Source organism: Cucurbita moschata, unplaced genomic scaffold, assembly GCF_002738365.1.
Source record: "Cucurbita moschata cultivar Rifu unplaced genomic scaffold, Cmos_1.0 Cmo_Scf00013, whole genome shotgun sequence".
NCBI lineage: Eukaryota > Viridiplantae > Streptophyta > Magnoliopsida > Cucurbitales > Cucurbitaceae > Cucurbita > Cucurbita moschata.
In genome coordinates, this window is record NW_019268529.1 from 4,204,562 (window position 1) to 4,230,040 (window position 25,479).

A 25,479-nucleotide genomic window follows, 5' to 3' on the forward strand; every position below is an offset into this window, starting at 1 on the left:
AAAAAAAAAAAAAAAAAAAAAAACGTCGACGAGTGATGCTACAATGGTAAAACTCGAGAGTGAGGAGAAGAAATCATTAAAAAATGAGACGACGGTGTACATAAACGAGATCACGATCGATGGTACAACGAAGACTATCTAAAGTAGTAAGTGGTCACAACTTGTGGAGCACGCATAATTTGTAACCAGGGAGGTGGGACGACAAGAGGGAAATACGAAGTCGAGAGATAGAAAAATGAAGGCTAGTCGAGGTCGATTCCTAGGACTACACGAGAAGACACTTAAATAATCATTTTAATTTAATTTTATACTTTTAAGCCATGAAATTATAAAAAGTAAAAAGAAATTAAAATTACAAAATCTGAAATTAATGTTCATATAAGGAAATATTTTCCTTTTGTGAAACCCCCAAAGGGTCTTCTTCTATAACAGCAAACTAAGAACAGAGAGATTTTACAGTGATTGAATCAAATGGGTAGAAGAAATCGAGAGCGTCCGAGAAGAAGAACACCTTCGATCCAAGAAGTTTGGGCTTCCAATTTCGATCATGAAATCCTCCGCCTCGAACGCTGCCTTCAAGCTAACCATATCCTATCCATCGACACCGAATTTCCTGGGTGCATTAGGAGCACCCCATGGGGCTCGATCGATGAACGCGTCTACGAAGATCTCCGCTTCAACGTGAACCAAACGAAGTTAATTCAACTGGGTTTAACAGCTTCTGATGAATCTGGGCAAGTCGCCGGCTCATGGGAGTTCAACTTCTCCGATTTCGACCATCAAATCGACACTCAAAATCCTTCATCGATTGCGTTTCTGGAACAGAACGGGCTGGATTTTGCGAAGCTCAAGAAGCAGGGGATCCCCTTAAGCCTATTCACTCTAAACTTCTCGCGTATCATACGAAGAAGCCGTGTTCGTAAATGGGTCACATTCCATGGATTATACGATATTGGGTATCTTGTGAAGGCAATGGGGGTAGCGGAGGAGTTGCCGGAATCAATGGAGGAATTTGCAGAGATGGTGGCGCGTGGAGTGGGGGTTGTGAGGGATTTGAAGGAGGTGGCTCGGTGGTGCGAAGGGCTGGAACAGGGGAGGGTTGGGCTTGAGAGACTTGGGGAATTGCTGGGCGAGAAGCGGTTTGGGATGAAGCACCATGCTGGTTCGGATAGCTTGTTGACGGCTTTTGTGCATGCGAAGATGGCGCGGTGGTTCCGTTTGGAATCAGAGGCGTATGACGGCCATTTGTATGGGCTTCGGAACAAGCTCCAGTACATGAATGAAGGTGAATCAGAGGATCATGTTTGGACAGATTTCTTGTTCACTGTGGGATTATGAATGATTTCTATGAGTTTTGTTTATCATTATCATTAGTTTTGAGTTAAGATTTTACACCTCTAATCTCGTGTAAGGGTCGGAAAAAATCTTTAGGATGAACTCCAAATTTTGGTTGTATTGATTTAGTTATCGAGTCTTAAATATTTTTAATGTTTATAATAATTAAAGTTAAAATAGAATTTGGTTTGTAACTTTATTTTGGAGTTGGTCTGGATTAGACTAAAACATGATACAATCAAATAATAAGAAATCCAACTATGAGAGAACTCTTACATGAAATAATAAGAAATAGTGCAGTAAAATTTAAATTACCTTGTTTGGAATTTGAATTACTGTCACGCTTAATGATTCAACCTATCACCATTGATTCTGTCACGCTTAATGATTCAACCTAAACTAGGTAGAATTGAAAATAAAGCACAAAAACTTTTTTACTGTATTATTTTAAGTCTACCTGCAAATACAACATACATGCCTTTATCTAATCTCAAAATAAAACTATTAAATGCATTCCTGGTAACGTTCTTACTCTATAATCATAATTAACTATGTAAATGTAACTAAACTAAATAAAAAGTTTTAAAATATATTAATGAAATACAATAACTCTAAATTATTCTAAAGGGTAATCCACTCAAAATTTATAACAATTTATTATCTCTAACGTGACATGAATTGAAATATTTTTTGATAATTTCAACGACATTTTCTTCACATAGTTGAAATATATTATATGATTGATGTCTCTTAGTTCATATCTGATACAAAATTTTCCGTTTTCAAAAAATTTAACTCAATTCAATTAATAATAATAATAAATAATAATAATCTAACCTGACCTGACCTAGATTGGATTGCCTGAATTGATGGAGTTATCAAACCTCTGAACACCCCTAATCTCGAGTTTTCACAATATTTACTTTTAATCATCTTTGTTAATTTTCTATTAATTAATTTAATTATAAGTTTTTGACTAATTTTCAAGATAAAAAACTGTAATATTTTGAAAACTAAAGAGAAGATAAAAATTAACTTTCAAATTTATGAGTGAAAATAAATATCTTTCTTTAATAATAGTTACAAAATCAAATACAATTTGTTGTTAAAAGATTAAATAATATATTTTATTGCATTTTAACAGTCTAAATACAGCTGTAATTTCTTGTCTGATTTATTAAATTTAATTTAAAAAAAAAAATCAGCCTTCCTAGGATAAAAATATTATCATTTTCAAAAATTCCAACAATCCTATATTTTTGACGCCAAATTCAAATCTACCGCTTTATCTTCAGGCTCTCCTATTAAGATAAGGAAATTCGAACGGAATTATATTTCTGCTATAAATATTCTCCATTCGTCGCATATCGAAGAAGTTTGATTCAACGAAGAACACACACAGCAAATTCAAAAATAAAAATAGAGAGATTTTCGAACGTAATGGATAGAATTGTTCGAGGCCCGAGAGGAGATAACCCTTTGATTAGAGAGGTATGGGCTTACAATCTTGATCATGAAATCATTCGGCTCGACCGTTGTTTGCTATCGTACTCAATTATGTCGATCGATACTGAATTTCCTGGGTGCATTAAGAGAACTCCTTGGGGCACGTTTGATGAAGAACTCTACGCAGATTTTCGATTCAATGTCAACCAAACCAAAGTGATTCAACTAGGTGTGACAGTTTCTGATGAATCAGGGAACATCGGCGGTACATGGGAGTTTAATTTCTCTGACTTCGATCCTGAAATCGACGCTCATAACCCTGCGTCGATTTGTTTTCTGAAACAGAACGGCTTGGATTTTGGAAAACTGAAAAAAGATGGAATTAAGGTTAGAAAATTCGCAATAAGATTCTTATATACGTTGGGAAAGCATGCGATATACCGGTGGGTTACATTTCACGGATTATACGATATTGGATATCTGATGTTGGCGATGGGTGTGGTTAAAAGCTTGCCGGAAACATTGGGCGAATTCAAATGGATCGTGGCGAGGAGAGTGGGAACCGTGAGGGATTTAAAGCATATGGCGCGATTCTGCGAAGGGCTTGAAGGGGGGAATTTAGGACTCGAGAAATTAGGGCAATTGCTAGACCAAAAACGCTTTGGATTGAAGCATCACGCAGGTTCTGATAGTTTAATGACTGCACTGCTTCATGAGAAGATGTTGCAACGGTATGATTTCCATGCGGAAATTTGCGATGGGTTTTTGTATGGGCTGTCGAAGAAATTCGAGGAGCTCGTGGGCTTGCAAACACATCGCATATATGTTCAAATTCAGTGTGCGAGAGTGAAAGCTATGGTGATTCATAAGAAGATGTTACAACTGTTTGAGGTGGAAAGTTGCAATGAATATGAGCTGTCGAAGAAATTAAAGGAGTTCGAGGTCTTGAAATCACACTTCAAATTTGTTGAACACGAGTATGAGACGGCGCAATTTTGTTATTACAAGGCTTGCAACATTATGTACCAAGGATTTCATCTTTGATATCCATTCTAGGTCTTTTTTGTTAGCCGTTTGAGTAGTTTAGGTAGATTTTGCTTTTGATTTTGTAATTTTGTATAAAGTGGTAATAAAACTCTGCTCCATTTGCAAATTTGGTTTTACTCAAGATCCACCGCGAGCATATATTATCTTTTTTGGATTTCCACTCAACGTTTTAAAACGCGTCTACTACGGGAAAGTTTCCATATTCTTACAAGGTTGTTTCGTCTTCTCCCAACCAATGTGGAACATCACGATCCACCCTCCTTTGGAGCTAGCGTCATCGATGGCACTCGTTAACATAAATACCCATAAAAATTGTACAATCCACCATTCATGGGTTCAATGTTGACAATATTATACAATTGTGCAGATCCGTGATTCCTTAACATAAATACCCATAAAATAAAAATTAGAGATGAAATACGTATAAACATATGAAACTAAGTTGATATAAGTTTAAGAAGATCAAAAAAGGAAGCAGCAAATTTTTTAGTTTTTTTCGGTGTTGTTTTTTAATGGATCATAAGAACATGATCGAATTCGGAAGGTTTTTACTACTACAACGGCTCTAATTTAGTAACTACCAGTGGTGTTCGGACCACATGCTTTCCATCAGACCAAGAAAGAGAACCAAAGACTGCACCCACATCGCCTAGTGTCAGATTCGGGTAGTTGGCTGATATGGCCACTACGAAGCTCTGTTTCTTCACCGCTGTTGAGAATGCCAGTTTTGACGGCTTTACCTTCACCGTCGCCCCTTTCGGAGCTTCGATTTTAGCTTGGTACACCGAATTCGCCGCCCCCACGTTCGTCGCCGTTCGGATAAACGATTTTGTGGACAACCCTTTTGATAGACTGGAAAACACAGCTACGATTGATGGGTAGTTCAAATTCTCTGGCAATGGCTTCCTCGCCGGACATTTCACCGACGTTCGAGATATGACCTGGATCATCTTCGCTCCGTAGCCGATTGAGCATAGGAAGTTGACATAATCGGTGTTTGTAATGTCGTAGACTAGTCCAGGGTCCATTGCAAGGCCGAGATTCACATGACCGGCACCGAAATCGTACGGTGTTGAAGCTTTTCCGGTGGATTCTTCCGTCGTCGGCTGTCGTCGGTTGTCAGTGATTCTTGCGGTGGTCATCATGGCGGATCTTACCGCCGCCGGACTCCAATCGGGATGTGCTGATTTCAACAGAGCGGCGGCTCCACTTATATGAGGACACGCCATTGATGTACCTGATAAGATATTGAACTCTGTTTTTCGTGTATCAAAGTCTAAACCGGTTGGGCCGACGACGTCTGTCCAAGCGGCTAAAATGTTAACCCCTGGTGCGATCATGTCCGGTTTTAGAATTTCAGGGTTTAATCCATTTGGCCCTCTGGCAGAAAACGAAGCCACCACCGGCGCCGGTTTGATTCCGATTCGTGTGCCTCGGAAGGCGATGGTGGCGGTGGGATTTCCAGAGGACGATGCGTAGGCTTTCATGGCATCGCCTTCTACAGAGCCAACGGCGCAGGCGGGAAGGATATGGGCATCACCGACGAGTCCTTCGCCGTTTGAAATTCCATTCGCCAGAATCATTCCGACGCCGCCGGCCTTCTTCACCACCAAACCTTTCTCCACTCTCGGGCTACTTCCTCTGTCGCAGATAACAATTTTTCCGGTCACAATCTTAGGGTCAAGCGAACTCTCCATACAGAGCGAAGCAGAGAGCTCCCCTGATTTTCCAGGGTAAACCAACGGATACATTGTACTGTTCAATGGCGCTCCGGCGTACAGAGAAACGCCGTGAATCTTCCGTCGGTTTCCCATAATCACCACCGCCGGAAAATTTCGGTCAATCGTACCAGCTCCGACCGTCGTAATCCACGGCGCTAAGTTCGTCACTGACATCCCATTGGGTCCATCATTGCCAGCCGAAGACGAAACGAAAATGCCCCTAGAAGCGGCGCCGTACGCCCCGATTGCAATTGGGTCAAGATAATACGGCGTGGAAACGCCATCGCCGCCACCAATCGAGATCGAAATGACATCGACGCCGTCCTTAACAGCAGAATCAAACGCCGCGAGAATATCGGAATCGAAACAACCCGAATTTTTCCAACAAACTTTGTAAACCGCCAAACGTGCCTTAGGGGCTACACCCTTCGCGATTCCCGAAGCATAACCCTCCAAACTCGCCTGAAACGCGTGACGCCCAGCCGCCGTCGATGCCGTGTGAGTCCCATGGCCGTCGGCGTCTCTCGGAGATCGGTACTCAACGGTGTCGTTAATCCCAATAATCGGACCAGCAGCGTTGGCCCCTGCTTCGTGACCCTTAGAGAAAAACCTCGCACCGACGATCTTCCTATTACAGTTTTTGGCCGTGAACTTAGTTCCAGTCTGACAAACCCCTTTCCACCGGCGAGGAATCGGCCCCAAATTCACATCGGAGAAGCTCCGCCGTTCAGGGGAAATCCCAGTATCGAAAACTCCAATGATTACATCCGACCCATAATCGGAATCAGACCACAAACCACGCTGGTTTCGAAGGCCGAGAAATTGAGGGGAACGCGTGGTGTGAAGCTGACGGCGACGGTCCTCAAAGACAGCAAGCACAGAAGGGTGTTTTCCGACGGAATCGGCTTGCTCTTGAGTGAAAGTTGCAGAGAATCCATGAAACACGGTGTCGTAAACATGGAGGATTTTGTGGGATTCGGCGAACTCGGAAGTGTACCAGTGGAAATGGGTGGGAAAAACAGAGGGTTTAGAGAAACTGTCCACACGGAAGATGAAGGTCTTCAATGGCGGATCACCCGGAACTGTAGAGCCATGGATTAACAGGAGGAGAGAGAAGAAGATGGAAGAGGAGAGAGAAGCGTCGAAACAAGCGGCCATTAGAGAGTGGAAATGGAACTGAATACGCCGACGAGCAGAACTGGGAGAGGGGGAATATAAAAGAGGCGACTGTTTAATTCTTTTAATTTAAATTAATTAATTGTTAAATATAAAATTAGGAATGAAACGACGCCGTTAAAGGGGATTTGATGAGTCGGCGTCTTTTAGTTGCGGGACCGGTGGAAAGTACAATTTGTCGCTAAACGACGTCGTCTCGTAAAATATTATTATTATTGCTATATTTCAAAATTATTTACTTAAATTCAAATAAAAGGGAAAAGTTAAAAAAAACTGTGGGGTTGCTTTCGTAAATTTCTAAAACTAGATGGGTGTTTAAGAAATTATTTTTTAAAAAGGGGGAAAAGTGGAATAATTGATGCATTAGCTTGCGTGGATGATAATAATGAATAATGTACTTAATTTTTAATTTAATGTTGATTTTTTTTATATAAGAAAAATAGAGACATGGATATTTGATGAGTGATAGACCAATGTACATATTTAATGCATGATAATTAGTAGGTAGGTCCGATTTAAAGCATGACCATTCTTTTTACATAAATTTAGATTCAAATAATTTAAAACGTCTTTAATTAATTATATTATATTTTGTAAGTAAAAGCTTTAATTCTTTAATGCATGATAATTATATTATATAATTAATATGAGTATTGTCTGGCGGACAATAATTAATTATTATTAAAAAGATCGACAATTAAAAAATATTAAAACAACTCAAATAATTAAATATTTACGTCAACTCGAATTTAGCTCAGGTAATTGAAACGTATATCATCGATAAAGAGTTCAAATATTCGAATCTCACTCTACACCAACGTTGAAAAAAGTCCGGGATTGTGGAGAGTGCTTGATAAGCACGTGCCATGAAGCGCGTGGCATAAGAAAGCGTGCAGTTTTTTTTTTTTTTCTTTTTTTGCCGAAAGTAGGGAAGAGCAGAGTGAAGGAGAGGAGATCCTGTGGTAGTGATCTCAATGATCAATGTCATGTTCCCATTCATCCAACCGTTTATCGCCACTAGACCCTAAATCTAATGATCATTCGTTTAAATGGACGGTTCTGATCTCATTGGATCCCACACTGGTGGGTCCTAGACTCAGATAGATATTTTTAGATTTTTTTTTATATAAAGAATATTTGCTGGAAAGTTGGATCAATGTTTTTTTCGTGCTGGGCGCTATTTTTAGTTATTTATTTAAATTAATTTATTTCCGCAGTAATAAATTAAGGTTACTTAGTTATAGGGAAAATAAAAGGCCAAAAACAAAATTTTGGATGATTCTTTGTAATAATAATCTTGGCATTTTTTAAGAAAATTATTTTTTAATTAATAGGTATTTAAAAAATAATTATAAAATTAGATGACGATAAATTTATTAAATAAAATTTTTCAATAATTGAAATTGTTTTTTTATTGATGAATCAAAATTTAAGGTAGCAATGTCAGCATTTGGATTTTGAGGCCCATGACATCTTTGGTGTCGATTGTTTTGGGCCTCTCAAGGGGCCCAGTAATTAATCATAAACGGGCCTGTGGCCTTTATAAAATTTTATGTAAAATTATGGGTTACTTTTCATTTTTATATTAAAGGTTACTTTTATCTTAAAAGACAAGTTTTTTTTTTTTTTTTTTTAATTATTTGAAATCTTTTCCTTGTTAAAAATACATGCATTTTCATTTTCATTTAGTTTAATTGGATCGAGATATTAAATTATTGCTCAGAATGTTAGGGGTTCAAATCTTTATTAGACAGATTTTTGAACTAAAAAAATTATTTAACATAATATGACACGTATATGTATGACTTAAATACAATTATAGAGCTACTCAATCATATAATTTAAAAAGGAAGGACTTATTTATAGTATGGTACTAATAAGCAAGTAAAATGTCAATATCAAAGTACAAAGAAGAATTAATTCCTCGTACCAATGACATAAATAATGTAAATCGGCCAATTTAAGCATAACAATGTATAAAAACACATTATTATTATAAAAGTTGTCGGTTTGATCTTCCACTTTACAATTGTTGAATTGAGAATTTCACTTATTTATATCTTTAATTACTCTCAAAATATAATGATTCAAAAACTATTCCTCAAATATTTTAATATAATCGACTAAAACATTATATTATGAACTTAAAATATTACCATATGTAACAAAATGCTAAAAAGGAAAAAAAAAATCAAATCATACCAAAAGAAATATATATAAAATTTTAGGTAAATGAAGGATACATGTCAAAGTCTCAACTAATTAAAATATAATGTCCTAAATCAAAAGGATGACAGTTCAAATCTTCATCCAGAAGTAAACAACAATAATAATATACATACATATCTAATATTTCAAATTTGACCCTAACAAGAAATTAATGTTCAATGTGGTTGTTTATTATACAATAAGATTGCTGATCATTATTATGAGTGAGTCTCACCTTAATTAATTTAGTAGAAGATCATGAGTTTATAACCTGAGTCCCACGTTGCTCCATTGGTTAATTCAATAGAAGATCATGAGTTTATAAGTGAGGAATACTATATTCATTGGTATGAGACCTTTTGAGGAAGCCCAAAACAAAGGCACAAGAGCTCGGGCTCAAACTGGACAACATCATACCATTGTGGAGAGTCGCAATTCTTAACATAAATGTATGAGAAAGAATATGAGGGTAATTTTAAAAGAAAAAAAAAATGTACCATACATTATTTGTAACTATTATTATTATTTTATTTAGTTTTTTTTTTGCTGAACCTCAAACACATTTATGTTGGTAAGTCATTATCGGTGATTAGCCACCAAGCAATAATTGCTCATGTTGTCACACAATAAAGGATACTAATATTTAGACCTTATCACTAAAGTGTTCCAATGAATCATTATTTTATAATTTCATGCGTCACATATTCTAACTTCCATTGCAAACAAACAAATGATTATGATATGAATCAATTATTTATTTAGGAGTCTGTTCGTGAATTTTTTAAATTTTCTTTTAATATTTCCATATTTTCATCAAAATCAACATTGAAAACATGATGAAATGTGCAGATTCAAGCTGAGATAAACATTAAATTATTTCTACAGAAGTGGGGAAGGAAATCTTAAGATGGCAAGAGGATAATACACATAAATAAATTACAATTTAAAGATCAAATTACACACTACATCAATTATCAGCAGCAGCTCACCTTTTCAAGATCAAAGCCAATACAAGAAAAGGGGCTTTGATTGTCCACAACATTAGTTTTTATTTTTACTTACATTAGTTCCCGAAAAAGAAAAATAAAGATGAACAAACAAAGAAGGAAAGAGCAGATAACATATAGTGATTAGGAGTGGTCATTGATTATTAAAAAACGAAGTAACAGATGCCTAAAGAACGATTGATTAGCTATTTTCTTTTTCTAATTCTTTTTATCTATTTGGCTCTGTCCTTGATCACATCGATCCCCATCTCAGTTGGATCGGTTGCTTGGACCTCGTAATGTATACCTTCCAGCACTCTCCTCAGTCCAGCTTTTGAAGTTGCGTATAGAATTTTTGCTCTAATTCTTGATGCGGTCGGTGACCTGCACCAGATTTTTTAACCGAAGGATCAATTTCTGTTTCAGTTCTAGATTCAGATCCGTCCTCCAAATCCTTGCATTACAGTGCTCGAGTGATAAATTCTTTGTCGAGAATACGAATAATCATATAATCGGTTAGTTTTTCCAGAGAAATTCGATTTCAGATGTGCGATTATACTGTTCTGAACATGTAATTAGTCAAGATCTATAACAGAATTAGGGTTTATGAATTTGAGGAAACTTTGAGTCCGTTATCAAAGTTCCCGCCCAAACAGAAGCGTATTTCGCAAGATTCAAGTAATCAGAGAGAATTGGACGATTCAACTGAAGCAGAGGTTAGATGAGTGAAGAACGGACGCGATCGACGAAAAACAGAGAAGAATCGAGCAACATACCAGGCGATGAAGAAGATCTTGCTCTTCCGGCAATTATCAATGGTGACGAAGTCGAAATCGAACACAGCATACCGACAGTCGTCGGTCGGCAATGAGGCGGTGAGATCATCGTAGCTTTCTGCCGAACCGCCGACCTTGTCAACAGTAACCAACCTCGATCCTTCATCGATCTTAAAAACAATATACCTATGCACCTTCTTCCATTTCATTTCCATGAACGAATTCTTGCACTCATCGCTCACCCACATTCCAGTGGTCGCCTGAGATTCGCCATTAACAAGATCAAAATTCAAGAATCAAGAAAGAAAAAAGAAGAAAGAGCAACAATCGGAGAGCATAAATTAATACCATCTTGAAAGCCATCGCCATTGCGAATTTGTGAGGTCTCGTCCGGAACTGCTCTGAGTTACTGAAAATCGACTACCTTAGAGTGAAGAGTGAACGAAGTCCGTGGCTTTATATAACGAACGCCTTACTATAATGCCCTCATCAATTGCACTTAATTACGCTTTTGTCCGCCATCATCAAACCATGTGTGGATCCAAAAATTTCACCCCTTAAAATTATATAATATTAAAAAATGTTCTAAGCTTAGATATTGAAATTTTTTAATTCCTTTTTACAGATATTCATATTATATTTAATTCAATTTTAATTAAAAATATTCTTATAAATTAATATCCTATTTAAAAAAAAATACTAAAGTGTATTTTTCAAATACTTTTGAAAGTTCGATAAAAATATTTTTAAAAAATAGTTTTTTTTTTTAATTTAAAAATATTATTGAAACTTTGCGAGTAAAATATTATCGATGTAATAAAAAAAAAAGTTAATGAGATAAATGAGGCATTGAATTATGCAAAGCAATGAGGCATAAGAAGACTAGGTTCAAGTTGGCCATTATTGTTATTATTATGATTCAATGTTTGTTCTCTAATTTCAATGCTTTATTGCTTCTAAAAAAGTGTTTTGAGCTTTTCCATGAATTTGTCTGGTAGAAAGTTCCGGCCATCATTCCATTGTGTGGGGATGTAAGGTTCGAGACGACGTGAATAATGTTTTGATAATTAGTAGCGGAAAACTATGTTATGACTGGGTCATATTGATGGAATTCTATGGAATAGAAAAAAAGATGGACCATGAATAACGTAATCGCTTCACGTGTGATACATGATGCTATTTTACACTAACGAAAAGGTTTGATAGTTCTTGTTCAAAGGAAAATGGTTCATAGTTCTACGTTAACAAGAAGAAGTAAGCGTCTTTGGTATACATGTAAATGACAACATTTTCATTTGTAGTTAGTCGTTTGGAGTGAGGGAAAGCCAAGCTTGTGCACATTCCGACTCAAAGTGGACAGTATTATATCATCGTAGAAATAAGGTAAATAATAACGAATTGAAAAACATACCCGTGTAGATTTCGACTCATAGTGGGCAGTATTATATCATCGTGAAAATAGGGTCAAAAGTAAAAAACTAAAAAACATGCTCGTGTAGATACCGACTAAAGTGGGCAGTAATATATCATTGTGGAAATAGGGTAAATAGTAACGACCTGAAAAAACATGCCTGCATAGATTCCAACTCAAAGTGGGCAGTATTATATCATCGTGAGGGTACATGCTCATGTAGATTCCGACTCAGCGTGGACAATATTATATCATCGTGAGGGTAAATAGTAACGAACTGAAAAACATGCCCGTGTAGATTCCGACTCAAGTGGGCAGTATTATATCATCGTGGAAATAGAGTAAATAGTAATGAACTAAAAAACATTTCCGTGTAGATTCCAACTCAAAGTGGGCAGTATTATATCATCGTGAGGGTAAATAGTAACAAACTAAAAAACATGCTCATGTAGATTCAGACTCTAACGTGGACAGTATTATATCATCGAACTGAAAAACATGCCCATGTAGATTCCGACTCAAGGGGCAGAGTATTATATCATCGTGGAAATAGGGTAAATAGTAACGACCTGAAAAACATGCTCGTGTAGATTCCGACTCAAGTGGGCAGTATTGTATCGTCGTGGAAATAGGGTAAACAGTAACGAGCGGATTTGGCGATTGATGAGTGAGATTACAAAGAGAAGAGTCCAAGTAAAAGGAGGGGAAAAGGGGAGAGAAGTGAGGGGTGGAGGTGGGGGCAATGGTTGGGGAGATTTAGTCTAAGAAGTTTGTGGGCAAAATAATGAAGGTGATGGAATGAGGAGGTTGTGATGTTTATCTGCTAGCTGTGTTCTTAACAAATCTTGGGCTCTACTTTATGGCTTCTTTCTAATGGAATTGCTCTATATTTGCTTTTCTGGTTGGCAATGGCATCACATCCAATTCCATACCGTCCATTTCCGTTCTATTTCAGCTCTTTAAAATGAATATGGACGGTTTGTTTTGTGTCCCTAATCTCGTGGGTGTATAAAAGGGTTAGGAATTGTTAGTGATGGGCTTGGGCAGTTACAAATGGTATTAGAACCAGACATCGAGCGAAGTGCCAGTAAGGACGTTGGCCCTTAAAGAAGGTGGATTGTGAGATCTCACATTTGTTGGAGAAGGGTCGTATAAGGGCATGGAAACCTCTTCCTAGTAAACGCGTTTAAAAACCATGAGGCTGACGGCGAAATGTAACAGGTCAAAGCGGAAATATTTGTAAGTGGTGGGCTTGAACTGTTACAAATTGTATCAGAGCCAGCCACCAAGCGATATGCCAGCGAGAATGCTGGCCCCTAAAGGGGGTGGATTGTGAGATCCCACATTTGTTGGAGAGAGTCTTATCCCTAGTAGACGCGTTTAAAAGTCATGAGGCTGACGGCGATACGTAACGGGCCAAAACGAAAATATATGCTAGCAGTGGACTTGGACGGTTACAAATGGTATCAGAGTTAGACACCGAGCGGTGTGCCAACAAGGACGTTGGCCCCGATTGTAAGATCCCACATTTGTTGGAGAGGGGTCTAATAAGGGTGGAAACCTCTCCCTAGCACACGGGTTTAAAAACGGTGAAGCTGATAGCGATAAATAACGGACTAAAGTGAACAATATCTATTAATGGCGGGTTTGGGCTATTACACAGAGCTTATGTTTTGATCCATAAAATAATAAAATAAAAGTGAGTTGCAAAAGAAAAGGTAGTTGAATGTGCCAGGTGACTCCCATTAAATAGTCGCCCCTTCTCTTCGATTACAACCTCGAGAACGAACAAAAGAAGGGGGCAAAATGTGGTAAAATGTTTAGCAACACGCTCACATCTCTATCTTAGGTAGGGTCGGAGATCATTGATTAGTCCTTTGACCTATCATTTTTCGGTTAATCCGGTTAGCATCTCCTACACAAGTATACTCTTCTCTTGTTCTATAGTTCCAACCTCTAACCTCTTGGCCGAAAATACACGTCTTAACTAGTTGAGCTAGCTAGTATCTTTAATCGGTGAACTGTTCTAAGAGAATTCAATACCGATTCCCATTAGAACAGTACTCATAGAGTCGTTAGGCTCGCAAACATGAAAGGTGCACAAAAGGTTCATGCACGATGCAATATATAAAGAACAAGGCTCTGCAGGCTCAAAATGTATAAGGTGACATCTCATTATAGACAGAATCGCATATGCTAAGTGAATTGCAGGGCTAATTTATTATACAAGGAGTGAAGTAGTTACCAGGGAAGATCTGTGATTTCTGCTAATGGGTAGATGAACATAAACCTCATGAACATCTTGTTTGCACACTTCACCTCTGTCCCGATCAATGGCATAGCACACGTAAACAGTTTCGATCACATTATCCAACACGTGGATAAAGAATTCGAGTATCACGATCAGGAGCAGCCATGCTGCAAAAGCCACAAGGTACGTATCGGCCCCAAGATGGCTCACAGCTCGTAAGATAGCACAAGCCTGCAAATAGAAATGGGAAAGTGTTCAAGGTAGACCATAAAACAAAACTACAGCCCATTTTGTGTCTACGTACCACAATTGCGTATATGGTTGAGAGGACAAAGGCGATTCCAAGTAATAAACGTGTGGAGATTGTTTCGACGAAGACAGTCGAAAGGAGGTTTCGTTTTAAGAGTTCGTATGTCATTCTTGCAGACGAGCAGTAAGCTTCACCAGTTATTGCTGCAAAAGTTATTGTGAATTTGTTCAGATAATCGACAGCTGCCAGAAATGTATTTACGCAGCAACGTAAAATGATCTTGAACACCCCAGGAGTATCTTCTTGTCGTGCACTATCGACCATAGCACGAACGACACGCACCACAAGAATTAGTAACCCAGATAAACATACAGTGCCAGCAGAGGGACCAAATGCATTCCTGCATGTGGACAATGGCCAACATAAAATCAATAATCATAAACGATGCCGTATAATGACTCGATGACTTAAAATGGTTACATTTTGCAGCTTGAAGATCGAAAGGAATGGCATAAAATGCTGGACAGAGCACGGACAGGTATCATATCATATACCTTTTCTTCTTTCATTCGTTGCTTCATTAGCCACACATCTATTCAAGTCGATTTTCTAGTAATACAGTTTATTCTTAACACCTTCCTTCTTCTCTTCATCGAACGACTTTGTCTCCTCTTTGATATCGAACCCATTAGTCTTCTCCTCAAGCCTTCGGGTGGGGTTCTGCTCCGACATTTGGTCTAGGTCCCCCAAAACCTTGGCTTCTCCACTAATTTGGATCCTAGTCTACCCCTGGTTCATTCGCTGTCCACCGCCATTCGAGTAATTTTAGAATCAAGAGGGAGCTGATTCAATCAATAAGGATCCAGCTTTTAACATTAAGTGAAATGGTTTGATCGTAACTCTAGTTGCTGAAAAGGATGTTGAACCAAAGATTCTCATCTTCCTTGTCCACCTCAACGCCAAAGATCAGCAGAATGGGTTCTTACCGGGAGGCTGGATCGGTAACACCATCCCAGAGAAAAGGAGTAGATGATTCTACCGCTGAATACATCGAAAAGGCTTGAAACATCATTAAAGAGGATGTTCCAAATTTTTTTCCTAGAGATGGGTGTTATGAACATCAATGTGAACAAGGGCACTGTGAGATTCCACGTCGGTTGGAGAGGGGAACGAAGCATTCTTTACAAGGGTGTGGAAACCTCTCCCTACCAGACGCGTTTTAAAACCTTGAGGGAAAGCCCGATATCTGCTATCGGTGGGCTTGGGCTGGTACAAATGGTATTAGAGCCAAACACCGGGCAATGTGCCAACTAGGAGGCTGAACCCCGAAGGGGAGTGGACCGGGGGATCCCACATTGATTGGAGAGGGGGAACAAGTGCTAGTGAGGACGCAGGGACCCGAAGGGGAATGGATTGTGAGATCCCACATCGGTTGGAGAGGGGAACAAAACATTCTTTATAAGGGTGTGGAAACCTCTTCCTAGCCGACGCGTTTTAAAACCTTGAAGGGAAGCCCGAAAGGGAAAGCCTAAAGAGGACAATATCTGTTAGCAGTGGGCTTGGACAGTTACCGCCACCATTTGTCTATAGTTATAAGCTTCACTCAATTGAGGCTGAACCCCTAAGGGGGTGGACCAGGGGGTCTCACAGTGATTGGAGAGGGGAACGAGGTTATGCGAGGACGTTGGGTCCCGAAGGGGAGTGGATTGTGAGGTCCCACCTCGGTTGGAGAGGGGAACGAATCATTCTTTATAAGGGTGTGGAAACCTCTTCCTAGCATACGCGTTTTAGTACCTTGAGGGGAAGCTCGGAAGGAAAAACCTAAAGAGAACAATATCTATTAGCGGTGGGCTTGGACTATTACCGCCGCCATTTGTCTATAGTTATAAGCTTCACTCAATTGAGCTCAAAGAACTTACACTAATCACTCTTCATCTAGCCCATATAAAATCATACAAATATAAACAACTTCATCCTCATTGCCAGTGAGATATCGTAGCACTCGAAGATAATGATAAAGAACAAGAAATCTCAAAGAACTTGACCACAATCTAAGTGAGAAACATGAATTTGATGGCAAAATGAAACATACTTCGGCAAATCAATTCAAAACAAGAAAGCCACGATCTTTACTAACCTTAAAGACTTTCGAATGCTCCGTCTTGGAGTGTCATCCTCTTCTTTCGAGAAATACCACTGCGAAATGGTACCACTAATCACATAAACTTGTCCTTCAACCATTACAGCACCAGACCACAACATCGTAAGAATAGCCAATGCATAATAAGCAGGTACCCACTTATCTTGCTTCCAAACACAAGTATAGTCTCCACTCGATCCATGGTGATGGGGCACAATTTTCCCATTCAACCTCGCAAACACCAAGAACAGAACAATTGGTGCATAATAAATCAGTAGCCCCAGTGTCATACTCGGTATAACCACAAGCAAACCCAGATTCATAGACAATGCATCCGAGGCAACCCCAATTATACTAATGGTGAGCCCAATTCGATGCCAATTAACGATAAATATCCACACGATTACCCCAATCACCAAGAACATGAAGATCAGAACTAAAATTCTGTAAACCATAGGGAAGTTGTAGCTGCAAGTGGGGTTAACCGTACAGGCAATGAACCAATAGACATTGATGAAAATAGGAACAAGAACGAAGAAAGGAAGTGAGGCGTATACAATCTGCCTCGTGTAGTGCTTAAGCAAGAGAAGTAAAAAGAAGCAAATGGGTAAGCTCAAAATCAAAGTAGCTACAAGGGTCCAAATCAAGGATTTCAAAACAGAGGAAGAAGAGGAGAAAGAGTAGAGAAAAACCAAAATGGGGGATGAAGAAAAAACAGAGTCCGTGACACAATTGGAGGTTTTCTCATCATAGTAATAGGAGGAGAGGTTAGAGTAATTGATATTTCGATTGAAAGTGGCGAAAATCCCAAACCCAAAAGAGGATAAAACGAAGAGAATGAAAAGAACAAGGATGGGTATGTCCTTGAAAGGCCGGTGGCCGTAGTTGTAGGAAATTTGAAGGTACTGAGAAGGGTCGGATTCGGAGGGATTGCTCTGTGGTGGGTCGTCAATGGTGGGATAAGGGTATAGAAGCGGCGGAGGAGAGGGGTTTGAGAGAAGGGGCTGAGAAGCCGATGAGGAGCCGTGAAGGGAAGCGGCGGCGTTGGGTTCTTCAGAGGCGGCCATGGGAGTGGAGAGCACAAGGGGAAAGGGAGAAGGTAAAGGTTACAGAGGAGGAAAAGAAGGGGATGAAAATGGATGAAGGAAGCAGAGTGAGTGAAACGTGAAGCACGAGTTGAGGTGAAACCTGGGACCCATTATCCAGCAAGATGGCGGGCAGGAAGATTAGAGGAGAGGCGGCGGTTGCGGCGGCGGCGGTGAAGCTCCATGGAAAGCAGGTAGGTGGAGGTGGAGGTGGAGGTGGAGGTGGAGATGGAGATGGGATGAAGAGCTGTAATGTCGGCTCCTCCCAGTGAAGGCACGTATCTCTGTTTCAATCATCACCTTTTTCTTGGTCTCCTAATTGTATGTGTTGGTTGTTGTGGTAATAACCTAATATTATTCTTTCTGATTATTACTTTTTATTTTCAATTTTATAATAAAATGTTGACTATTTTATTATTTAAATATTTATAATAAACAATTTAAAATAAAAAATGAAGATAATTTTTGGAAGAGACCCGATTCCAAAATAGGAATTCACATATATATGTTTCGACTAAAAAATGGTCTCTTGCTATACAGAGTCGATGGCTTGATATTGCTTCATTCTTTTGGCTTCCATCATTTCTCGAGTTTCATAGGTTTGATCCTATATAGAATCGTACAGTTGGAGAATGAACAGTAAAGAATCCCGACTCTCTAGCAAGTTATGTCTTCTCTTTCAGCAAACGACAAATATTTATTCCAGTTCATCGAGAAAGTCGATGTAGATTTCCTCAAAGACAACAAATGAAGAGAATTAACTTCTCTAAATTGCACATTAGGTAGTAGATTAAAGGTTCATGGTCGCATTCAGCAGAGAAAAAATCAAACTAAGAACATCAGTAGACTACAAAACCTTAAGCTTGATAGATCATATGGGTTGATGAATGCTACATACAACTGAGAGAGTCTAAATCTCTTGAATCTTGGGGGTTCATATTGACGACTTCTATAATATTGTTTATACAAAGTAGACTATCAAAAAGAAACTTGAATCCCAAAGAAGGAAAGAAAAAGAATTTTAATATACGAATATTTGCTGTTGTTAATAGCAACGATCTGATCTTCATGTTTCCTCATCCCACTTGCTCTTGGGTATCTCCCCACTGTCAGCAATGGTTACCTTCTTTCTAGGCTTCCCACTATAGGTTCCAGCTCCGCCTTCAATTGCATATACATTATCCATCCCTTGGATAACCTTGCCAAACACAACATGCTCCCCATCTAACCTGTAAAGAGTACACATATATGGCAGCTGAAACCATCGAGGCCAATGTAGAATTAACCAACCAAGCATCTTCCCCTCAACCGTCCTGAGTTCTAAGAATTAACCAACCAAGCATCTTGATCTCAAGCAATATTAATAGTTCAGAATCTTTCTAATAAAAGGAATGGCATTAGGGAGGTTAGAAATAATATTAGTAACTAGTTAAGGAGTTTGTTAGGAGTGGGTTGATATAAATACTACCTTTCTTGTCTATAAAATATGAACTTCTCAAAAAATAGAAAGTTATATTCAATACTCTCAATTCCAACATGCAAATATCATAATGTTTTCTTGCAAGAGGAAAGAAAATATTACCAGCTGGACTTAATGGTGGTAATGAAAAATTGTGAGCCATTTGAATCAGGGCCTGAGTTTACCATGGAGACAACACCTGTATATATAACAAGGCATCCATTCGTAAGAACTATGGCCATAAACTAGAAGATTATGAAACCTTTGAGTCAACAAACTAAGAATAAAGTGAAATTTGAAAGCTTTGGGCCCAAGACCTGCGTGTGAATGTTTTATTTTAAAGTTCTCATCAGGAAATGTGCCACCATAGATTGACTCGTATCCTTTTCCATCACCGTATAAGATATCACCACCTTGAATCACAAAACCAGATATAATACGATGGAGTGGTGTTCCCTTATAATGGAGTGCTTTTCCACTTGTAGTTTTTCCTTTCTCCCCTGAATTTTGAGCAAGTTAAAGAAAAATGAGAAAGCCAAACCAGGTAGAATGTTAATAATAGAAGATTCATCGTACCTGTGCATAGAGCCCTAAAATTTTCTGCACGGAAAAAAACAATTTAGAATTAAAACAAAATGTGATCATAATGTAATAGGATTGTTGCTAGTTCAAACTGAAAAATTCAGAATTCCATTCTCGAAAACAATCAATAAACAATCATGCACCAACGAGATCAGCAAATTTTTCCATTTCAGAAATGTAAGTTTAAGGTAACTGAAATATCTTCATGTGTTCTGGAGTGAATCAGAAGGCCAAGTGAAATAAGAAGCAAGCATAAATTCTGGTCACAGTTCCAGGACTACTCTTGAGTTCCTAGGTATCATTTCTTCTTGATGTTAACCTTTTGTTTTTATCAGATAACTTGGCATTGAGGGCACACCACCACTAACCTGGGGGGGGGCACGGTCCCTAGGCCCGAGTTTTTTCTTATTAAGCAAGCTCTCACCTGAAGGTTCGATCAATCAAACTCTGGGTAGGTGTTACCTAGAGACTGCATGCCATTGCCATGAAACATAAAGAACTGGGAAGTCTTAACCTTGAATTTAATCTGCCCTTTTCCAAACAAGGTGGAAGTCAAGGGAAGATGTCAATTCCACTGGAAATACCAGTTTGATTGCGGGCATTGAAATCCTAACATTTCCTCGTCAAACTGGCTACTACATTGTTTGGGTCATGTGTGTACATGAACATGCGTTCATACAACAAAAAAACTTACTTGAAGATGCATAAAGGAGGCATATAGCTTCCAATCATTTATGATATGGTGATTGAAGGACATACCTACAGTTTTAGGCACAACTTGGCCATATAATCCAATCACGATTCTACCTACAAAGAGAGAGAAGGAAAAGAAAAGTGAACCTTGTGAGGTTAAAAACAGATGTGAAAAAATTAATAGCCCCTTTTTATCGAGTCATCCAAACTCTTGTAGAGCACAAATTAATTTCATAATATTAAAAATGAAATGCTGTGGTGTCTTTTATTACCATGGCCTACAAGCAAAGCCTCATCCACAAAGGGAAAAAAATAAATAAAAGACGGACTTTCAAAGCTGTAGGAAATTTATTCAATGACCTTGAAACTATCTGCTGGGATCATCATATAAGAGCTGTAATTTAAGAATGTGATGCAAGTATACATGTTCCATGTATGTAACAATATGCCAAGAGATGAGGCAAAATCAACAATCAGAAGAAGAAACAAGAGAGAGAATTTATAAACTTATAACAGGAATTAAAGGAGGGCAACCCATGTAAAGATTGCATGTTTTCTTTCACAAACAAAAACTTGATAAAATTTGAAGGGCCATGGCTCAAGTTCAAATGTTCGGTTAAACACTTAATACATACTTACAAGAGAAGATAGCCTTGCCATTTGTCAAAAGTTCTACACTTAGTAACAAAGTAAAGTATAGGCACAAGGATTTTACCTAATCTCTGTTCATCAATATCAATATCCAAGTAAACCCTGTGGGTGATTTCCGGCTCCACTTCTAGTTTCTCTTCCCTCTAGAATCACATGACAGGAAACGTTTAAATTAGTTAATTAACTAATGTAGGCTAAATATATTGTTTTTTGGAAGTAAAGGGATGATTTCCGCAGTTCAAATAATAATAATAATAATAATAACAAACAAACATGCAGAGAAGCTACATAGATTCCAATTTTATGTGTCCAAATTTCCGAGAATGTTATTTCCCTGGACATCACCCTAAAACTAGCATGTGTCTAACCAAACCACATAGGGAAACACCTCTCATCTGTTCTTAACGATCATGTTTCTTATTATCAAAACAGGGTACTCCAGGGGTACTTCATTAACAGAAGCCAAAGACAGGATCAATTTCTTTATTCCAATAGCTTTTCTTCGGAAAGCGATAAGTCCAATGAACACGAAATGGAAACCGTAAAAAGAGGAAAGAGCTTTACAAACTCATTTACTAGTTATCACAAACAGAACTAAAACCCATTTGGATACAAGAAGGCGTTTTAAAAGAGATCCCCTCCCGAACACTATAACACACGAATTCAGAAGCCCCCAGATTGAAAGAACAGTGAGCCACTAAACACACAATAGTATCATAACAGCCAAATTTCGCCCATTCAATTTGCACAAGCAAACCAACGAAGATCAAGCCTACAACACATTGACCCCCACAATACAACCACCAATGCCATGTTCTATAGGTCAATGCGTGCCGTTATGTTCCTACATGGTTGAAACTACCAGAAACCCACGTATAAGATTTAGTGATGAGAAGTTAACCAAGTCTTGGACAACGTAACGTTATACACGATTTGACAAAATTGACACGGATCGTACGGAAACAAACTAGAGTTTGGGACAATGTGAAGCTCAATAGAAGCATAGCTTACACTTAAACCTACAAATCCAACACGATGGGGAAAGTAAAACATGGTTAAACGCCTAACACGAATCACAAGATTCAGAACGAATCGGGGTGACAGAAAACGAAAAGTTACAATAACATTAATTCACCATAACCAAAGCAACTATTTCTTTAGAGACACAAATTACAGTGAAATAACCAGTTACTTTCAGAAATTGGCAATCAGATCCAAAAGAGAAGCAGCAATACAAATCCTGAAAAGTGCCAAAAACATACCTGCTTGGGGGTAAACAGCGTGAAAACAAGGACGATAAGGAAGATGATCAAGAGAAGGAGGCATCGCGGTTGATACAAAAAAGAGAATCCTCGAGGCATCCTTAATGGCTCTCTATACCTGAAAGTTCTTCAAGCTCAGTGGATCAGCAACAATTTTCCGCATCCTCGGAATTCCATTGCGGATCTCGATTCACCCGCTTCAAGTAATTTGATCGAAAAAAAAGGTACGAAATGAAATGATTATGTTCAGTCACCCCTCGGAGCGGGAACTTGGAAGCATTGCGCGGTGGAGGCTATGCAGACCGAGAAATGGAGAAGTCGAGCCGACCCGATTACTCTTCTTTATTAATTTTTTTCCCCCTTCGTATTTACCATTTAACACACTCACACGGTAACTGATCAAGCCCACCAGTTTTGGCCAGTTTCATATACAATTTCAAAATGCTTCGCTAACAAGAAGTTTTCACACCCTTCTAAAAAATACTATATTTTCCTCTCTAATGGACGTGTACTCTTACATTCCACCCCCTTGGAGGCCAGCGTCCTCACTGGCACACAGTTCGATGTCTGGCTCTGATACTATTTGTAACAGCCAAAACCCACCATTAATAGATATTGTCCGTTTCGGCCAGTTACCTATCATCGCCAACCTCATGATTTTAAAACGCATCTACGAGGTTTTCGCTTTCGTATAAGAAATGGTTAATTTCCTTCTTTAGCATACGTGAGCTCTCACATATATGATTCAGTTTATGGGTTCATCAAACTTTTTTTATTAGATCAACCCGAAAATAAGGCTACCTAGTCCAATTCAACTTAACTTACACTAAATTTAAAACTCGAGACCCAGCCCGAAAGTAAAGAGTTAGATTAGATTGTAAACTTTGTTCAGGTCATTCTAGTTACCAATCCAAACAACCTGAAATTCCAAGTGGGCTAAATTATCAATTTTTTTATTAGTCAATGACCTATTTAATATTTTTATAAAAATAAAATTAAAGATTTATGTTGTATTAATATCTATTTTTAAGCGTAAATTTAAAATTTAAAATTTAATAACTAAGGATTAGGACCCTAAACCCTTAGTTACAAATTAAAACGAGGATTTGTTTTGAGTTTTAATAAAATTATTAGTAATAATATATTTTATTTTATTTTAATGTATAAATATGACCATTTGTATCAAACTGGGCTAATAAAAGCCCAGGCTGGTAAATGGGCTTTCAAGCCCAAGAATGGTTGGCATTCCCAAGTGTTGGGCCTATCATGGGAAAGTGGTTATCTTCCATATAGGCTTCATGTGGCTATGCTAAGAATTTATTGGAAGTGAAATTATAATGGTAGCTACCAAATAATAATAATAATAATAATAATAATAAATACGAGTACACGACGTATCATAGACTAAATCTAAAAAGACTATGAAATGGTACTAGTGTCGTTGTAGTAGTCTAAATACTGATATTGTGAGATCCCATATTGGTCGGGGAGGGAAATGAAGTATTTCTTACAAAAGTGTGGAAATCTTTCTCTAATAGACGTGTTTTAAAACTGTGGGACTAATGACAATACGTAACGCGCCAATATCTACTAGCGGTGGGCTTGGGCTGTTATAAGTGGTATTAGAGTCCGGTATTGAATGATATGTCAATGAGGACGTTGGGCTTTCAAGGTGAAGGATTATGAGATCCCACATTGATTAGAGAGGGGAATAAAACATTTTTCATGAGCGTGTGAAAACTTCTTCCTACTAGACGTGTGTCAAAACTGTGAGTTTGACGACCTATTAATGGTGGGTACGAGATATTTTTAAACTTTAGTCATTTACGTTATTACCCTTTTAGTAATTGGGTAGATTTTGTTTATAATATGAGATAGGATGTGTGATTGGAAAGGCTAAATGAGGAAATTGAGGCTAAGGAAGCTTTTAGGTATTTGATTAAGCAACTCTTTTCCTTGCCCCAATTCCCTTCCCACGCCGTTTCCCCACGACTTCAATTTCTTTGTTTGCATCATAAATTCATACAAATAATCCCATCATTTAAAAATAAAATTCCAAATTTGCCCTTGCTCTCATCATCCAAGCAGAAAGGACAAGGCAAGCAACCCGCCCGAACTTAAAATCAACTGATTTTAACAGACGTGTCCATTTAACCTACACGGCCAAAACTCCACAAAGAATAGAGAGGGAGCGGGAGCGATAAGGAATTCCTCCCTGTTCACTAAACAGGGTTGGAGATAAAAATTACATTCTCTGATCGAAGACGAGATCGAGAAGACTTCTCCATTTCTGTCTAGTCCTATGAACATCTCTAGATCCGAGATATATGTTGTCATTTTATCATACCAAGTACTCATCTCAAAAGAGCAGGGAGAAAATGCATAAATAGAAACACTCGTTCTCTTACAAAGACCGACAACATTATTTTTTTCTAATTCGACACTACAATTTACGCACTATCATCCAAATACGAACCTCTTTTGCAAGTTACCATCATTCTACGACTCGTCTTTGACATAGACGTACGACCGAAATTCCCATATCTACAAAGCCACAAAAGTTCATAATACTAATTTAGATAAGTTTGTACAAAGTAAATAAAATGACAAAGAGATGATAGTGGAAGATAAATTGTTGAAAGAGAGGGAAAGTGAAAGGCCTTAGTGAGCACACAAAGCAATCGTTTCGATACTCAAATCAACGGACGATTTCAGCCGCCAGACAATCCAACGACAGGAAAAAAAACAGGGAGAGCCGTGGTTATGTTTTATTATTATTATTATTATTATTATTCATCACGGCTTACGTGTACGGTGCTTAAATTTTAACACATAACTAATTAATATATCTATAAAAATAAAAATAAAGCCAGGCTGTAAAGCGGAGAAAGGAGGTGACGTGGATATGTGTTTATTTATACGACTGTTGGTGATAAGCAAGAGCTTCTTTTTTTTTTTTTTTTTTTTTTTTTTTTTGTTAATAAATGCGAACGCTTTTCT

The 25,479-nt window shown here is 38.2% G+C and overlaps 6 protein-coding genes across 6 annotated transcripts; 2 read left to right on the forward strand and 4 right to left on the reverse strand.

The window, feature by feature from the left end:
- Positions 1–471: 471 nt before the first annotated feature.
- On the forward strand, positions 472–1,338 carry LOC111451625 (putative CCR4-associated factor 1 homolog 8). Its single transcript, XM_023092099.1, has one exon. The coding sequence runs from the start codon at positions 472–474 to the stop codon at positions 1,336–1,338; it is 867 nt and encodes a 288-aa protein (XP_022947867.1).
- Positions 1,339–2,775: 1,437 nt separating this feature from the next.
- Positions 2,776–3,825, forward strand: LOC111451626 (putative CCR4-associated factor 1 homolog 8). Its single transcript, XM_023092100.1, has one exon. The coding sequence runs from the start codon at positions 2,776–2,778 to the stop codon at positions 3,823–3,825; it is 1,050 nt and encodes a 349-aa protein (XP_022947868.1).
- Positions 3,826–4,203: 378 nt separating this feature from the next.
- LOC111450975 (subtilisin-like protease SBT1.6) lies at positions 4,204–6,746 on the reverse strand. Its single transcript, XM_023091180.1, has one exon. It carries the CDS (start codon positions 6,705–6,707, stop codon positions 4,383–4,385), a length of 2,325 nt encoding a protein of 774 aa, XP_022946948.1. The 5' UTR covers positions 6,708–6,746; the 3' UTR covers positions 4,204–4,382.
- A 3,089-nt stretch (positions 6,747–9,835) lies between these two features.
- Positions 9,836–11,127, reverse strand: LOC111451431 (actin-depolymerizing factor 5-like). The gene is made up of 3 exons (XM_023091857.1): positions 11,044–11,127; positions 10,696–10,955; positions 9,836–10,303 (listed from the first exon to the last, which is right to left on the reverse strand). Exons 1-3 carry the CDS (start codon positions 11,062–11,064, stop codon positions 10,153–10,155), a joined length of 432 nt encoding a protein of 143 aa, XP_022947625.1. The 5' UTR covers positions 11,065–11,127; the 3' UTR covers positions 9,836–10,152.
- Positions 11,128–14,196: 3,069 nt separating this feature from the next.
- Positions 14,197–18,150, reverse strand: LOC111451321 (CTL-like protein DDB_G0288717). Its single transcript, XM_023091697.1, has 3 exons — positions 16,745–18,150; positions 14,662–15,007; positions 14,197–14,588 (listed from the first exon to the last, which is right to left on the reverse strand). The coding sequence occupies exons 1-3, from the start codon at positions 17,812–17,814 to the stop codon at positions 14,328–14,330; spliced, it is 1,677 nt and encodes a 558-aa protein (XP_022947465.1). The 5' UTR covers positions 17,815–18,150; the 3' UTR covers positions 14,197–14,327.
- Positions 18,151–18,618: 468 nt separating this feature from the next.
- LOC111451323 (peptidyl-prolyl cis-trans isomerase CYP21-1) lies at positions 18,619–22,858 on the reverse strand. The gene is made up of 7 exons (XM_023091698.1): positions 22,480–22,858; positions 21,282–21,360; positions 20,633–20,680; positions 19,868–19,891; positions 19,609–19,791; positions 19,415–19,490; positions 18,619–19,061 (listed from the first exon to the last, which is right to left on the reverse strand). The coding sequence occupies exons 1-7, from the start codon at positions 22,576–22,578 to the stop codon at positions 18,899–18,901; spliced, it is 672 nt and encodes a 223-aa protein (XP_022947466.1). The 5' UTR covers positions 22,579–22,858; the 3' UTR covers positions 18,619–18,898.
- Positions 22,859–25,479: the final 2,621 nt, after the last annotated feature.

Bases quoted from the DNA above. Each gene is read 5' to 3' on its own strand.
- LOC111451321 (XM_023091697.1), bottom strand. From the start codon at position 17,814: ATGGCCGCCTCTGAAGAACCCAACGCCGCCGCTTCCCTTCACGGCTCC. The intron at 15,008-16,744 runs GTTAGTAAAGAT...GTCCACATGCAG, and splicing joins AGCATTCGAAAGTCTTTAAG to GAATGCATTTGGTCCCTCTG. The intron at 14,589-14,661 runs GTACGTAGACAC...TTCTATTTGCAG, and splicing joins CAACCATATACGCAATTGTG to GCTTGTGCTATCTTACGAGC.
- LOC111451625 (XM_023092099.1), top strand. From the start codon at position 472: ATGGGTAGAAGAAATCGAGAGCGTCCGAGAAGAAGAACACCTTCGATC.
- LOC111450975 (XM_023091180.1), bottom strand. From the start codon at position 6,707: ATGGCCGCTTGTTTCGACGCTTCTCTCTCCTCTTCCATCTTCTTCTCT.
- LOC111451323 (XM_023091698.1), bottom strand. From the start codon at position 22,578: ATGCCTCGAGGATTCTCTTTTTTGTATCAACCGCGATGCCTCCTTCTC. The intron at 20,681-21,281 runs GTAAAATCCTTG...CTCTCTTTGTAG, and splicing joins TATTGATGAACAGAGATTAG to GTAGAATCGTGATTGGATTA. The intron at 19,892-20,632 runs GTATGTCCTTCA...TTTTCCGTGCAG, and splicing joins AGTTGTGCCTAAAACTGTAG to AAAATTTTAGGGCTCTATGC.
- LOC111451626 (XM_023092100.1), top strand. From the start codon at position 2,776: ATGGATAGAATTGTTCGAGGCCCGAGAGGAGATAACCCTTTGATTAGA.
- LOC111451431 (XM_023091857.1), bottom strand. From the start codon at position 11,064: ATGGCGATGGCTTTCAAGATG. The intron at 10,956-11,043 runs GTATTAATTTAT...GGCGAATCTCAG, and splicing joins TGGCGATGGCTTTCAAGATG to GCGACCACTGGAATGTGGGT. The intron at 10,304-10,695 runs GTATGTTGCTCG...AATCTGGTGCAG, and splicing joins AAGATCTTCTTCATCGCCTG to GTCACCGACCGCATCAAGAA.